The sequence below is a fragment of the Pantherophis guttatus genome, chromosome 9 (genome assembly GCF_059756535.1).
Source record: "Pantherophis guttatus breed Tessera chromosome 9, ASM5975653v1, whole genome shotgun sequence".
NCBI lineage: Eukaryota > Metazoa > Chordata > Lepidosauria > Squamata > Colubridae > Pantherophis > Pantherophis guttatus.
The window spans coordinates 31,747,059-31,761,623 of record NC_142071.1 but is presented as its reverse complement, the minus strand read 5'-3'; the positions used below and the strand labels follow the sequence as shown (position 1 = coordinate 31,761,623).

General features: G+C 46.2%; 1 protein-coding gene across 9 annotated transcripts in view; it reads left to right on the top strand.

Moving 5' to 3' along the window:
* Window positions 1-14,565, top strand: part of CADM1 (cell adhesion molecule 1) — a 204,096-nt gene that overhangs the window by 102,325 nt on the left and 87,206 nt on the right. For 2 of the 9 annotated variants that reach the window (XM_034425227.2, XM_034425224.2), the window contains exon 1: window positions 3,856-4,035. The exons of the other annotated variants lie outside the window; for them this stretch is intronic. In XM_034425227.2, coding sequence (XP_034281118.1) covers window positions 4,020-4,035 — 16 coding nt within the window. In that variant the 5' untranslated portion in view covers window positions 3,856-4,019. Of the gene's footprint in view, window positions 1-3,855; window positions 4,036-14,565 lie in introns of those variants that run through there. 9 annotated transcript variants of the gene reach the window in all.

The window sequence follows — 14,565 nt, the reverse complement described above, 5'->3', positions numbered from 1 at the left end:
AGCCACCACGAGAAAGAGTTGGCAAAACAGCTGGCTCAGTTCAAATTGGATCTGAGCGAGAAGGAGGCTCAGCAGAAGCACCTCACTGAGGACTAGGAGCATAGGCTTTCCAAGCAGAGGGAAGACCTGTGGGAGTGCAAGACAGGGTACCGGCGCCTGGAGGCTCAGCGGGCTGAGACGGTCAGCCAATTCCAGGCCATGAAGCAATCCCACTGAAACAAGGCGCTCCAGCTCTTCACCACTAGTGGTGCTTCCCTCCAGCCTTCGCCCAAAGCCCCCTACCAGGAGGCTGAAGCAGACCCCAAATCAGAATTTCTGCCCCCTCCGACCCACACAAAAAGATACCGAAGGGGGAGACTCTCTGCGCGTATCATTGCACGTATCTGGCCCGGGGGGCGTAGTCTGAGGACCCCTGATTTAGTTCAACATAAAAAATGCAAATAATTTTTTCTGCGGATCACCAACATTTTCTCATGGACCACAAGTGGGTCCACGGGCCACCAGTTGGTGGCCGCTGCTCTGAACTGTGCAGGAATTCATTGAAGGCCTCCTGGACAGATGGCTGTTCAGCCTCTGAAGTCTCCTGGTGAAGAACAGTCCCCCACTTCCCTGGGTCTTTGGCTGATTCCGTGGCTGGACGGTTCCCCCTGTTAGCAATGCTTTCCTTAAGGCTCAGTTGGTGTTTCCCTCCTATATTTTAAAGACATTGTGATGGAAAGCAGTGCTCAACCTTCTGTGAAGCATCCTCTCCCAGGTGAAGAGGGTATATCCAGCCTCATTCTCTCCTTCTCAAGGCTAACTAAATTTATCAAACATTGCAGGGATAATTCTGTTTTCAGAGCTGTGCATTTCCTTTCACTGGTTGATTTAAAAAACCTTTACTCTAGTGTGCATTTCCTTTCTGATCTCATAGCTTGATATTCAAGGTGCTTTAGACTATGATGGCTGTTTTAAAAGAAAAAAAATGACAATAACGGAGAAATGTCAATTTATGGCTTATGATATTGGCTTTCTCTGACTGCGGAAAGCCCTTGAGTCTCAGAATAGACCTTTTTCACAGAACTGCTCTCGTAGCTAACATATTTGCAAGAGAGAGAATGATAAAAACATTTGGGCAGAGAAATTACATGGAATCCATCAAGAGGGTCTCACCAGATGGACCTTCCTTAAGGAAGAAGTTGGCATCCTCAGCCCAAATCACAATCCTTGCTCAGATGGTCCAAGCATCTCGCATGTCTCTTTTTTTTCCAAGAAAGACCCCCTAACATGCCTCTCCCCACATGAGCGCGCAGATTAATCTGCCTCGGTTTTTCTCATCAGTGCCATATGCGCAATAATCAAAATGAAATACACTCACTTACTGGCTCTCCACGTTGATCTATGAGGAGTTTTTAATCTGACTGTGGTTGCCTTGCGCATGTGAGCCTCATTTGTCTTGGGGGTGGCTCTCTTTGTGGGAGTTTGATATTAAATCTGAGCCCAGGAAGAAACGCTGGAACAAAACCATTTAGTGTAAACTTCATTCTGGGAATCGGTGGCAGCCCTCAAACTTGGTTTTGCCGGACCAAGGAGGAAGGAGAAAAGGCCTTGTTAAATCTCTTACGGAAATTTCCATGGCATCTTATTTGATTCTAGGAATTTTGCAAAGTTCAGATCGCTTGTAGGTTGCAACTTAATTTTTTTCTCCTTCCCTGACACGTGTTCTACCATCGTGGTTATTTCTACGCTATTTCTATGTGTTCCTCCTTGAAAGTAGCCTGGCTGAATTTGCACCTGGCTCCCACTTGGGGATTGTCCTTTGTGGCAGTTGAAGAGCTCTCCTGGCCTGTGAGGTTGGCGGGTTGAGGAGCAGCCCAGCTAAAACGCTTTCCTTTAGGAAGATCTGCCTCTTCCTTAGAGGAAAAGGGATTGTGCACATGGCAGGACACAACTAGCAGACATGGTTGTGGGTCTGATTCGGCACTAAAACTGAGCACTAAGGGCCCTACTTCATGGGGTACATCTTTCAAATAATGCAGGGTGGTGGGGTAGAAATTGGGGCATGGCAGAAGTTGAGGGGATTGCAGTAGGTAAATGGAAAGGTACGGAGAAAAATAGAAGTAGGTGGCCTAATCTGTACCAACTTAGGTTGGAACCTAAGTTGGTGAGTTATGACCATTTGGTGTCCCTTCTCCCCTCAACAGATCTCCCCACCAGGATTTTTAGAGCACACCAGCACTGATGCATTTTTGTATGGGGAAGTGAAGGTCAATGATTGGTCTGCTCTGATTTGGTTGGCTCTTACGGTGGTTGAGGGAGGAAGTATGATTGTCAGGAAACAGGAGTGGGTTCCCACATCTTGGTGGGAACCAAGGCTTCCCTCTTCAAATGCTTGGCTTTAGTTCTCACTGTGAAGGATTCCTCCCTAAAGGAAGAAGGAGTAGCCATTCCACTCTTGAGAGAAACAAAATGAATCTGTTCAGCTGCAGAGCTGCCTGGACAGACTCAAGCTAAAGAGTGATGTTAAATATGGAGGCATTTGCTAGCAGGAGGGGAAAAAACAATTGCAAATGTGCCTCTTTAACTGAGAACCTCAGCTGGAAGAGATGGGAAAGAAAGAAAAAGAAAGAAAGAAAGAGAAAAAGGAAGGAAAGAAAGAGAGAGAAAAAAGGAAAGAAAAGAAAGAAAAAGAAGAAGGAAAGAAAAAAGGGAGGGAGGGGGAAGGAAGGAAGAAGAAGAGAAGGAGGAAGGAAGGAAGGAAGGAATTTGACTCAAGGAAAGTGGGGGTCATTGGTATATTTTTCTGGAAGACCCACTTTAAAGGTGGTCTGTGGTCATTGATGACTTGGCTCAGTGCCACCTTTGTAGGTGCTCTCCTACTTCAAGTAGCTGGGGATGAGCCGAGAGGAATAATTGCTACTATGAAATAATTTTGCAATTAGCTCTGTAATTAAGGGCAGTTTGTTAATGGGAGTGCTTGGTGAATAATGACTGCAGGGCAGCTCCACGCAGAGCCCGGGGTTGGCGTGATGGAAGCGGGTGGGGAATTAGCGACACAGCTGTTATGGTAACACAACGGCTGCAGCAACAGTGGGCTCTTAGGGCCACCGTTAGCTTCCCACCCTCGGACAAAGCCTGTCCGAGAAAGCGGAAGCTTCGGATGGAAACACTGGGTGCATCCAGCCATGCCGAAGCCCCCGCGCCCCCCCATTTCATGGGCTTTAAAGCATTGCCCGTGTCAGGCCGAGATCTACGTGGGTGATTTGACTTCAGGAACTTCTCGTTGTTGTGGGTTGTTGGGCTGTGCTGTGAAGAACCTTTCCAAGGAAGCTTTGTGTGCGGAATCAGAGCGGGGAAAAAAATGAAGGATAAGTTGGAGACTCTCAACTAATAAAACCTCGGTGCCCAGGTGGACAAAAGAGAAGGAAGAAGGGCTTGGCGTCTCCACAACGCCATCAGTCCAGAAAGGAGAATCACAAATTACGAGACATTAAAACATTAACCAAAGAGAATTTGTAATGTTCCCGTGGTATTATTACTATTGTTACTGTTGGCATTTGGCCACAGGAGGTAATGCTACCGAAAAGCCATGGCGACAGGCATCTCTATTCGAGGACCGAGGACTGCTGAGAGATACCTAATTATAAAATTGGCTGGTTGAAAGTCCTCCCCAAATCCTGGTCGCTTCCCATTAGAGAGAAAGAGCTAATGAGTCTCCAATTTTTCCCCTTCCATTTTATGAAAGTCTGGCTGCCTTCTGATAATAATGCCTGCAATATTTTTTTATAGTTTTGCTGATGCTTTGGCAGAATAACAGCCTAGATCTTCGGAGAAACCTTAAAGACTCACCGTGTTTCTTTTTCTTTTAATTTGCAGGTAAGAAATGCGGATCCTTATCACCTGCAGCTTCTCACCCATTGGCTGATTATAGCCAGTCAGAATTCTGCGATAGATCAGATTTGACAAGCTGCCGATGAGCTTTGTTAACCTCTGCTGAAGTTTAAAGCTGACATAAATGGCTGCTGACTCCAGGCATCCTAATGTTTCCTTCTGGCAGTAAGAACCTCTCTTTAAGATTACGGCTTTTTTAAAACTTCAAACATGAATGCATAAAGTATAGAGGCTCAAACTTTGGCAGTGTCTGTTCATGAAAGTTTGCTATGCCAGGGATTTTATAGACTGCTCAACTCCCATCTTACGCTCTCATATTTTACCTCCTCTGCTTGAATCCTCCTGGCCTCACGGATGTCAAGGAGCAATTTTATATGGTGGTGTTGCGGGCTTTGATTTAGCCCGGAGGTACACAGAGGAGGGGGTAAACGTCTTAATAATTCTTTACAATTATTATATATTGGCATTAAACCACAGTTCCAGCCTTGAACAGGAGACATGAAAACCTGCTGGGCTTTGAAAAGCACATTTTAGAGACCTTGTGATTTTTATTTTTTTTTAAAAAATTCCGCTCAGAGACGATGAAACATTGATATAAGTTCCGTTTTATTGACCCAAGCATTCATACGAAGCCCTGTTCAGCCATTATTTGCCGGGGCTTTTGATGTTCCCTCTGCATGCTCTCTCTCTCTCTCTCTCCTCTCCCCGCCCTCCTTGAGAGGCTTAGGGTTTCCCTCCCGGGGGTCTCCTGGGGCTCCATGCCCAGCAATGCTCCATTAATGGGCAGAAACTGCAGAACTGGAAAAAAAAACCCACCACAGATAATTGCTGCTCTGGGCCTTCTGGCCCAGCGTTGTCGCTCATCACATCTGGATGGGCAAATGTTGTGACAATCCTTCCGTGGCGGGGATGTCACAGCGCTGATCCGTGGGTGTTTATCCTTCTGCTCTTTGCTTTTGGCAGCTTTGATTTGTGGGTCAGGTAACCAAGAGGAAAATCCTAACACCAAACAGGGACTGTTAGGAAAGCAGGCAGCGAAGCTGAGCCGGGAATCGAGGCTTCCTGCCCACGAGTTCTTCTCTGCCGCCACCGCCCCCCCAGCTGTGGGTTATGACGAAGGCCCAAAGCAAGAATGGTTGTTTTTGCCTCTAAGCAAACCACAGGGACACCTTAACCTCTCTTTGTCCCAAGCTCCCCCACATTTGGTGGCCTTGCTCCCCCCACCCCCACTTTGGCCACCTCTCTCTCTCTCTCTCGTGGCCTCTCTGAAGATACACAGCCCAAATCTCAAGTGGTACCTATTTATCTACTTGCATTTGCAGGCTTTCGAACTGTTAGTTAGTTGGGCAGGAGCAGTTAACAGTATGGGCATGCCAAATTATGTGAAGAAAGTGTATGTGCCATTCTGTTCTTTTTCTATTGTTCAGAGAGGGTGAGGGTTGGTGCTTTTGAACCAGACAAACCTGAAATATTTGGGAAGGTAAGGTAAAGGTTTCCCTGTCCAGTTGTGTCCTATTCTAGGGCAGGGTGCTCATCTCCGTTTCTTGGCTGAGAGAGACAGTGTTGTCCGAAGACATTTCCGTGGTCATGTGCCCAGCATAGCTATACGCCGAAGGCACACGGAACGCTCTTACCTTCCTACTGAAGTGGTACCTATTGATCTACTCACACTTGCATGCTTTTGAACAGGAGCTGGCGAGGAGCCCCTCCTAAACTGGTGGCTTTACTGCGATAGAAGGGAAAAAGTGAACAGGGAAAGTGAAGGATCCAAGGTGTATTTATTTGCTTAAATATAAGGTCAATATTTGTGGGCTTGCTTTTTATCTTCTCCACCTGTTTTTTTTTTTTTGTTTGTTTGTTTTGTTTTGTCTCAAGAGATTTCACTGAGGGATTAAGTGTGGCCCTTGAATTGAAAACTGTGGTAAATTCCTGGTCAGAGGGGTAATCGCTTTTTTGAAAAGTCCCCCCATAATTTGAGGAAAACCTTTGGGCAACATCTTCTTGATTACCTAGTTACATAGTTCATTCAAGATTTTTGGAAGGCACCCTGGCTTCCGTTTTGATTGACACGGTTTCCTTTTCTATCTTCCCCTTTGCTCTGTTCCTGTTGTTTTCTTTAATTTGCTGAACGGTGGTTTTTATTTATTGAAATTATTCGTAGAAATGCCTTGATCTATAAATAGCTAAGTGGCTATTTTTGTCTTTTTGTTTTTGTCAGATTCCATAGTAAAAACCCCGAAGAATCCGTTGTAAACCTTGCAGGATCACTCAGCTCTCTATTTTTAGTCCAAAAAGTGGTAGCTGAGTATTTGTTTCGTGTAGGTTAACTATTTTTCCTTACAGCTTCCCTACCTAACACCCTGGGCTTCTTTTTCCCTTTTATTGGAGGGGGAAACAAATGGAAAGGCTGGGATTTACTGGAGCTGCTTAAATAAACCCGGGAGTGTGAATGATTCGAGTCCTCGGTGGGTCTGGGTTTGTTCAGGAGACGGTGGGGAGGTGGGGTGACCTTTCTCGCGGTTTCTGTTCGGTGGGTTTAGAAGTGTGGCTTAAGCAGGACAGCAGAAGACCTGTCAACCAAAGGAAGGGGGAGGGGCGCTTGGAGGTTGTGGAGAGGATTATAGGGGCAGCAGAACAGGTCAGCCTCTCCAGGTAATATTGTCAAAGCAATTTTTTTTCATTTGTTATCTTTCTCTCCTGATTTTGGAGTGAAAAATAAGAGTACGCACGTGGAACCTTTCCCCCTCCATCAATTTAGATCAGGGGTGTCAAACTCAATTTAATTGAGGGCTGAATCACGGTTGTGTTTGATCTTGGGGGCCGGGTGGGCGTGGCCAACTTGACATCACTCGTCTTGGGGGCGCCTGTAGTGGCCCATGGTGCCTCCGCCAGTGAAGACGGAGCTCGGGAGGCTGCGACGGACTCATGCAACCTTCTGCCAGCAGCCCTCCCGAGCTCCGTTTTCGCTGGCAGAGGCACTGCAGGCCAGTCCTTCGGTGTTTCCAGGGTGGCCCTGCAGGCCAGATTCAAGCACCCCATGGGTCAGATATGTCCCACGGGCCTTGAGTTTGACCCAGCAGTGAAATGCAACCAGTTCTATCCACCTCGGCTGAACTGGTAGCGCTGGTGACGGGAAGCTCCGTCCACCCTCCTGGATGTCATCACGTCCCGTTTTTGACACTCTGCACATGCACAAAGGTGTCATGTGCAAGCGCACTCCCATTTGCAAACTGGTAGCGAAGGTAAGTGGATTTCACCCCTGGTTTGACACCCCACCCCCCTGATTTAGTTCTAAATGGGCCCACGTAGATACGTACACATACGCAAACGCACCCACAGAGACAGACGAGCTTACAAAAATGCAGGCCCCCAAATGGGAGGAGAGCTATTGATTTAATTTTCTCTCTTTATTTGGGAGATTAGCGAAGAGATAGCAAGTCGCTGTCGGCATTAGAAAAGAGTGGTGAGAAGGACCCCATCTTATCCTTCACCTTCTCCATGAGTGATGTCTTAAGTTGGAGGAAGATTTACAGTTTAGTTGCTAGGTTGAATATTTATTTATTTATTTATTTGCTTGTTGCGGTTGACACTTTTCTTAATTGACTGTCCCCTGTCTTCCCCCTAGCAACCATTTTACTGGAATCCGCCCAAGGATTCCGATCACGTTTCTCTCGAGTTCCCTGTCGAAAGAGGCTTGGGGTTTGTCTATGAAATGAATCCCTTCCCCTCTTCTCTGCTCCCGTCTTTGGACTGCCTGATGTCCTCTCACCTGGTTCAGTTTTGATCCAGGTGAGCTTTGCGGGCAGAATATCCAGAGGGCCAGATTGGAAGTACAAGATCTCACAGTTGTTCCCAATTTCTGCATTGCTACCGTAGCAATACTGTAGGAATACCTGAGGATAGAACAAGAAGCAATGGGTGGAAACTAATCAAGGAGAAAAGCAACTTAGAACTAAGGAGAAATTTCCTGACAGTTAGAACCATTAATCAGTGGAACAGGTTGCCTGCAGAAGTAGTAAATGCTCCAACACTGGAAGTTTTTAAGAAGATGTTGGATAACCATTTGTCTGAAGTGATGTAGGGTTTCCTGCCTGGGCAGGGGGTTGGACTAGAAGACCTCCAAGCTCCCTTCCAACAATTATTCTATATTTTGGCATAAAGTGGCAGCAGCTTTTTAAGTTCCCTTGATCAGGGCATGGCTAAAATGGGGGAGTCGTTCATGAAGCCCCTGAAATCAAGTCTGTCTAGGAGCAGCAACCATCTTCATCCTCAGGAGGCCAGTGGTCCATCTTCTTCAAGAAGCCGCCTGTCCCTGCCTGACTGGTGGGTGTGGCTGCTTCCTTTCCCTGGGTGAGGCAAAGCTAGCCAGTTGGTTCACTTTGGAGAGCTTGTTGATCAACCACGAAAATCCATCCCTGTTTAGAAAATACACAAAAGCAAAGAAACTTAAGGAGAAGGTCTTCCGAGTCCCACTTATGCTGCCTGGTTTTTACTTCCAGGCCTTCAAGACAATTTGATACTTGCTAGGAAAAGTTGGGTGAGCTCGGGGTAAAAGATGGGAATCCTCCAGCTCCCTCGGAGCTTCCAACTTCAATGCAGCTCTTGTTGGAAATCACAAGCCCCCTTTACTTAGGAAGAGTTCCATCAGTCTCATTGTGACTTGGACACATGTCCAAGGTTAGCTTTGTGGGTGTGCAGACATCCAGAGGCAGCCAAAAGAAGAAAGGGAGGGAGGGAAGGATTCTTTTTTTTCCTTCTCTCTGTCTCTTTGATGTGCTCCAGCTCTCTCTCTCTCTTTTTTTTTTAATTTGATTTATATGCCGCCCTTCTCCGGAGACTCAGGGTGGCTTACAATGTGTTAAGCAATAGCCTTCATACTTTTGTGTATTTTATACAAAGTCAGTTTATTGCCCCCACAAACTGGGTCCTCATTTCACCTACCTTAGAAAGGATGGAAGGCTGAGTCAACCTTGAGCCTGGCGAGATTCGATCTTACTTTAATTGCAGACAGCTGGTGTTAAATTACAGAGCTCTGTCTGTTGAGCTATCCAGGCTCCTGGATAGCTCAACCTTTTATTCATTGCTTGGTCCTCCATTGGGCAGGTTCTACTAATGCCAACCTCTGTGCTGAAGTTCATTTACTTATTCAATTTGTCCTTTTGAAATGTTTCAAGAAAAAGCTCTCACAGGATCCAATCTGAATCGATCACCGGGACCAGAGGTTGACAAATTACAAGGATGGGCTCCAGCACGAGACCAAAAGCTTGGAAGAAAAACCTCTGGTCCCGGTGACCAGATTGGAGCCTGCAACACTATTCTGGGACAGGGAGACATGTATTTGCCTTCATTCGTCAAGGCTCTTGTCTTGCTCCTGGCTGATGATGGGACATATCAAGATTAGACTTAAACATCTTGTTCATTTTATGAGGGTGGTTTTGCAGCCGTTACGTCCTTTGAGTAGGTTTTCTTCTTCATTTAAATGGCAAGACCTTTTCTGCTGAGCTCTTCCATACTACCTCCAGCGGTCCAGGGCCTGGGTGCTTTTTTCTTTGAATTCAAGAACAGAACTATCTACCTGGAGTAGGTGGAGCAGAGATTGTCTGCATCGCTATTTGCCTGTTTGTTTATCTCCTCCTCTCTCCTCTCTCTTGTGCGTAACAGAGGAGTTGAGTCCCAGGGCCTGGGAAATGCTTCTCCACACTCAGCCAATAGATTTACGCTGCCTTAGCCCTGTCCCTTGTACAGAACCCAGCACACAAATCAATAGGAAGAGAGGGAGAATGTAGAGAGTGTTGAAATGAGTTTGATTGTCTCGCTTAATATATACTCTTTAAGTCTTTCTAATGCAACAGCATGATGCTAACTTCCTTTGACATTCTAACTGTGCATTACTCACTACATCAATCGATCATAGTTCTTCCCTGCATGGAGTATTGATGGACAACTTAAATTCTCTCTCTCTCTCTCTCTCTCTCTCTCCCCCCCTCCCCCTCCCTCTTCCTCTCTCTCTCTCTCCCCTCCCTCCCCCCTCCCTTTTTAAGAGAAGCATGGGTAATTAAGCAATGCACTCCGCAAGTGAGGCTGGGTGTCTTTCATAAAGAACCCATAATGAATAAAAAGTGCATTAACCAAATTAAACTCTTGCATGCCTCTAGCTCAGTAATGATGGGTTTAGCTTTTATGAATTTCATTACTAGAGAGCAGGCTCTCTTCATCAAAGGCTGCAACAGGAAATGTCCGTGCATCTAAGACGTTCCTCTGGTTGATAGCTGGCCTTTGGGAGGATGTAAATATCATGGCAGCTGATAGAGAAGTGCCTCATTTGTTGCCTGGTCCCTTTTTTAAAACAAGAAAAAAAACCCTCAAGAGTGCAGGTGAAGGATACAGCCTCTCCAGAAGACCAACCATCACAAGAGTCCAAAACTGGGGCATCCTCAAAGACCTGAAGAATCCTGCTTTTTCAGCATTTCTAGCTTTGTATCCTGCTTTCTCTAAGGCTGACGTGCAGTAGGTAGATCAAGAGCCCAGCTCCTGAAAATAACTCAGCCAAGCCCCTGTTGCGTTGGACACAACCGACTGAACCAAGCAAGAAGCTCAGATGTTCTGCACTTCAAGTTGGTGAAGAGTCAGAAAAGTAGCAAGAAGAGAATGTAATTTCTTGAGGGTCTCCGGTTGCTAGTTCAGTGAGGTTTCATGTTTGAAGGGGGTGTGAGAACTCTATTACTTTGCACCCAGAAGAAATGGAGGTCAGTTCTCTTGTGGATAGAAGCGAAGCAGCCGAATCCTTCAGGAGGCGGGTGGAAAGGAGAGTGTTTGTTTCTCATGAAGTCAGGCCTGTTGATGGATGCTTAGTTTATACATCCATGTGCCTCAAGGGACATAAGGAACCTGTAGGGTAGGGAACATTCAGGGAAATGGAGGGAAATTAAGCAGGTTAAGCAGCCCAGAACTCCTTGGCATTTCTAGAACCAAGCAGTGTTTCAAATTGCGCAGGGACCTGGGATGTCTTTTGATCTTCTTTATCATCAGGGGGCTTCCGTGATCAAAAGGTTCCCACTTGGTAGCTTATGGCTTCCTATGTGAAGTTATTTGTAAAGTTATGGCTCCTTGTGTAAGAGAAATGCCCCAGCACGTCTTAGGGGCTGCCACTGAGTTCCACAGAGTTCTCCCATCATTTCTGTCTGCCAAATTTCTGGAACTGTTGCTCTCCTTCTCCTCACTCAACCATCAGCCTTAGAAAACCATCAATTAAAGGAGAAACTGTCCTGGCTCAGCTCTGCGGAGTGAGTCGCTTTGGCCAAAGTGCCACCGTTGCAGAGCTGGACAGGAAGTGCAGCTTATTTGCTCCATGGCAAGTCTGTTTTTTTTTTAAATGGACTGTCAAATTAGGTTTGTATTGCGTGTTTTAGATAAAGCTTTTTGATCCTTGTTTCTGTAAGATAATCCTAAATTCTTAGTTGGAGAATAGAGGACCGTGATTGGTTTAATTCCTCAAAGAAATCAGCCACGTGGAATGTAAATGCAGGAGTCTGAGAAGGTAGGATTTCCTAGTTGCTATAGTAACCCCCGGGTCACGAGCCCGAGAAAATAAAGTGAGGCCTGAAGCGGTGAAGATGATTATAAAATTTAACTGTCATTCTTCATTTGGACTTGATGGCAAACATTATTTACTTAAGTTTATCTCCTGGCAGGCAAAGATTCATCGAGCTGGGGTGCAGATCCCTGGATTGGGCATGTTTGACATGATGTGAACCCCACATTTATTACTCTAACCAGGCAATTTGTACATAATATTCTTCTAAGCAGCGACACCTACTAAGAAACCAACAGCCTTCTCTTGCAAATCCAACTGGGAAAAGCTTTTGTGCCTCCCTCCCTCTGCTGCATGGCGCTGCCCTTCACCACCAAGCCAGCCTGGAGGAGGGTGCCAGGAGAGGAAATGGGTGGGGCTGGCCCGGGTTCAGGTCCCTCAGATCACAAGGTGGGCTGGATGGGCAGCCGAGCAGAGCTCGGGGTACCTCCCTGGGTCTTGGAGGGAACACCTGGAGGCCATGTTCGGTTTCAGCAGCAGTCATAGTTAGTGGCTTGTAACATGGGAGGTTCTGACCCTCTGCTTGGCAGGTCCCGTCCCATGAAAGGCTGACAGTGTGTAGCTTGGTCTGACATTGTGTTGGTGGCAGTGCACACTTGCCAGGTGTGGTGGCTGCTGACTGGAGCCCTTGAACGTCTGTGGAGTTTAGAAGGAAGATAGGAAATGTTTCCTGGTTCTCACCAACCTGGCCTACAGCAACTCAGAGGGGTCCTGGTTGCTCTCTGAGCTTGGTGGTTTTCTTGGAGACGTTTCATGACCCAAAGTAGGTAACATCATCAGGGCAACTGATGTGCTACAACTTCAGTGCAACAACATCAACACTAGCACTGATGATGCTACCTAGTTTGGGTCATGAAACGTCTCCAAGAAAACCACCAAGCTCAAAGGGCACCAAGGACCCCTCAATTCAACCCCGAGCTACAAATACTCTCCTTTATTGGTCCCAGCAACCCAATGTGACAATTGAGTTCCTTCAAAAAAGGCAGCCTTTGAACCAGTGGTGAAATCCAGCAGGTTCTGACAGGTTCTGGAGAACTGGTAGCGGAAATTTTGATAAGTTCGGAGAACCAGCCAATGCCACCTCTGGCTGGCCACAGAGTGGGGTGGGAATGGGGATTTTGCAATATCCTTCCCTTGCCACACCCACCAAGCCACACCATGCCCATTAAGCCACACCCACAGAACTGGTAGTAAAAAAAATTGGATTTCACCACTGCTTTGAATCCAGTGGGATTGGGTTGGCAGTGCCCAAGCTTGGTGTGCCAGGGTGACCTTCCTTACAACCAGCCTTGATTCTTTCCCCTGGAAGATTTCTCAAGGCAAAGACTAATTCTTGTTGTTAAGGCTACTTTGCACTAGTTTACCTGGAGTAGAAGGAAAGGGTGGGTGTCATTTCCTGCACCCTTTTGAAAAGAGAGTTAATTGGCTGCCTTACAACTCTTGAAAAGGCTTTTCATGTTTGGAAAGACAGAGAGGTTGCTTGGGCAGCTTCCAAGGGGAAGCCTTGGGTGGGAATGGCTGAAGCATCGGGACCCCCACACCATCTCTTCCTGGGATCCAGCACTTGAGAAGGTCCAGCTGAGTAACCCATCCGTGGGCATCAGTTGAAGAGGAGTCCAGTCTCTTTCCACCTCCCCTCCAAGGAAAAGGTGTGCCAATGTGGGCCACGCACCGATTTATTTTTAAGATCCTGCAGAAGAGAAACTGAAGCCAGCAATAATTCACTCTAAAAGTATTCACACAATATGAACAGCCAGTTATTTTTGCCCATTTAAATCATCTGGCATGTTTTTCCTTCCCTATTTATAGCTTAATTTTAACTTGGGTGAAATGAAAAATGGCTACATTTGCCAAAAGAAGTGCCGTTAAAGTAGCTAATGTGAATTTCTCATTTTCAATCAGAAGAGAATTATGAGGGGTTTTATGCAACAGATTATTCCTAAACGTGTCTCTTTTTTTGCCTGTAAGTGTTTAAATATTAAGCTGAATGTTATTTCATTCCAGGGTTGGTATAACATTTCCTAACCCAAGCAAGGAAGCTTTCATTTCTGTATGACTGAAGAGTTGTAGGTGTTGCTGAGTTTTGTTGTGTCTTCTTACTTCCAGCAACAAAAGAGTCCATTTCTCCATGGTTGTCCCAAAGATGCTTTTTTCAAGAGGCAACTGGATTTTCTGGTTCTTCTTTGAAGACGTTTTGCTTCTCATTCAGGAAGCTTCTTCAACTCTGACTGGATGGTGGGTCTTAAGAGTCAGAGCTGAAGAAGCTTCTTGGATGAGAAGCAAAACGTCTTCAAAGAAAAACCAGAAAGTCCAGTTGTTTCTTAAAGAAAACACCATGACCTGGAGGACGGAGAATCTTCATAGACATTTCTCCATGGTCTTTCTCACGTCCACCAATGGGACTGATGAGAAAGTTGATGGGTTTTTTCTGAAGGTATCTTGTTCTTCTGATGCTTTGCTCCATGAGACACACCAACTCCAGCAAGAACCAGGCCAAATTTTTCATACTGAATTGAAAATTATATTAAAGCAGGAATCCCAGAAAAGATGCTTTGAAGTCTCTGTGATTATTGCCTTAAACAGAAACATGGAGATAACCAAACATGATGCCTCCAAGCCTTAATGTTTTACAATGCTTTAGTACCCTCCTGAGTTCTGGAGGTTTCATAGTTCAGGGATATCACATCTCCCAGTTTTGTCTTTGCCACTGGGACACTGTTGTCCTCCTTTCAAAATATCTAACACAATTCAGTGTTTGGGATAGACCTTTCAAGCATCTCTCCAGACATCTGGGGAGAGGCAGCCCTTGAGAGGTTTGGGGTCACGTTTCTGGGATAGCAGCAGTTTTTCCCTCAAGCATCCTAGTTTGCTTCCTTTCCTGAAGAAAATGCCCCCCCCCTTTTTAGAGAGAGCTGGTGACAGAGAAATCCATGAGGTTTTGAGTCTTCCTCCTTGAGATGGAAGCGGCCAGGGCTCCAAGCATGACACGGCCCTGCAGACCCAGTTCCAGGAACAGCCTCCATCACTGAACAAGAGAAGGTCTCTACCCCAGGAGCTTCCTCCAGGAAGACCTGCCTGCAGGCTGAGGCCAGGAGAACTGGCCA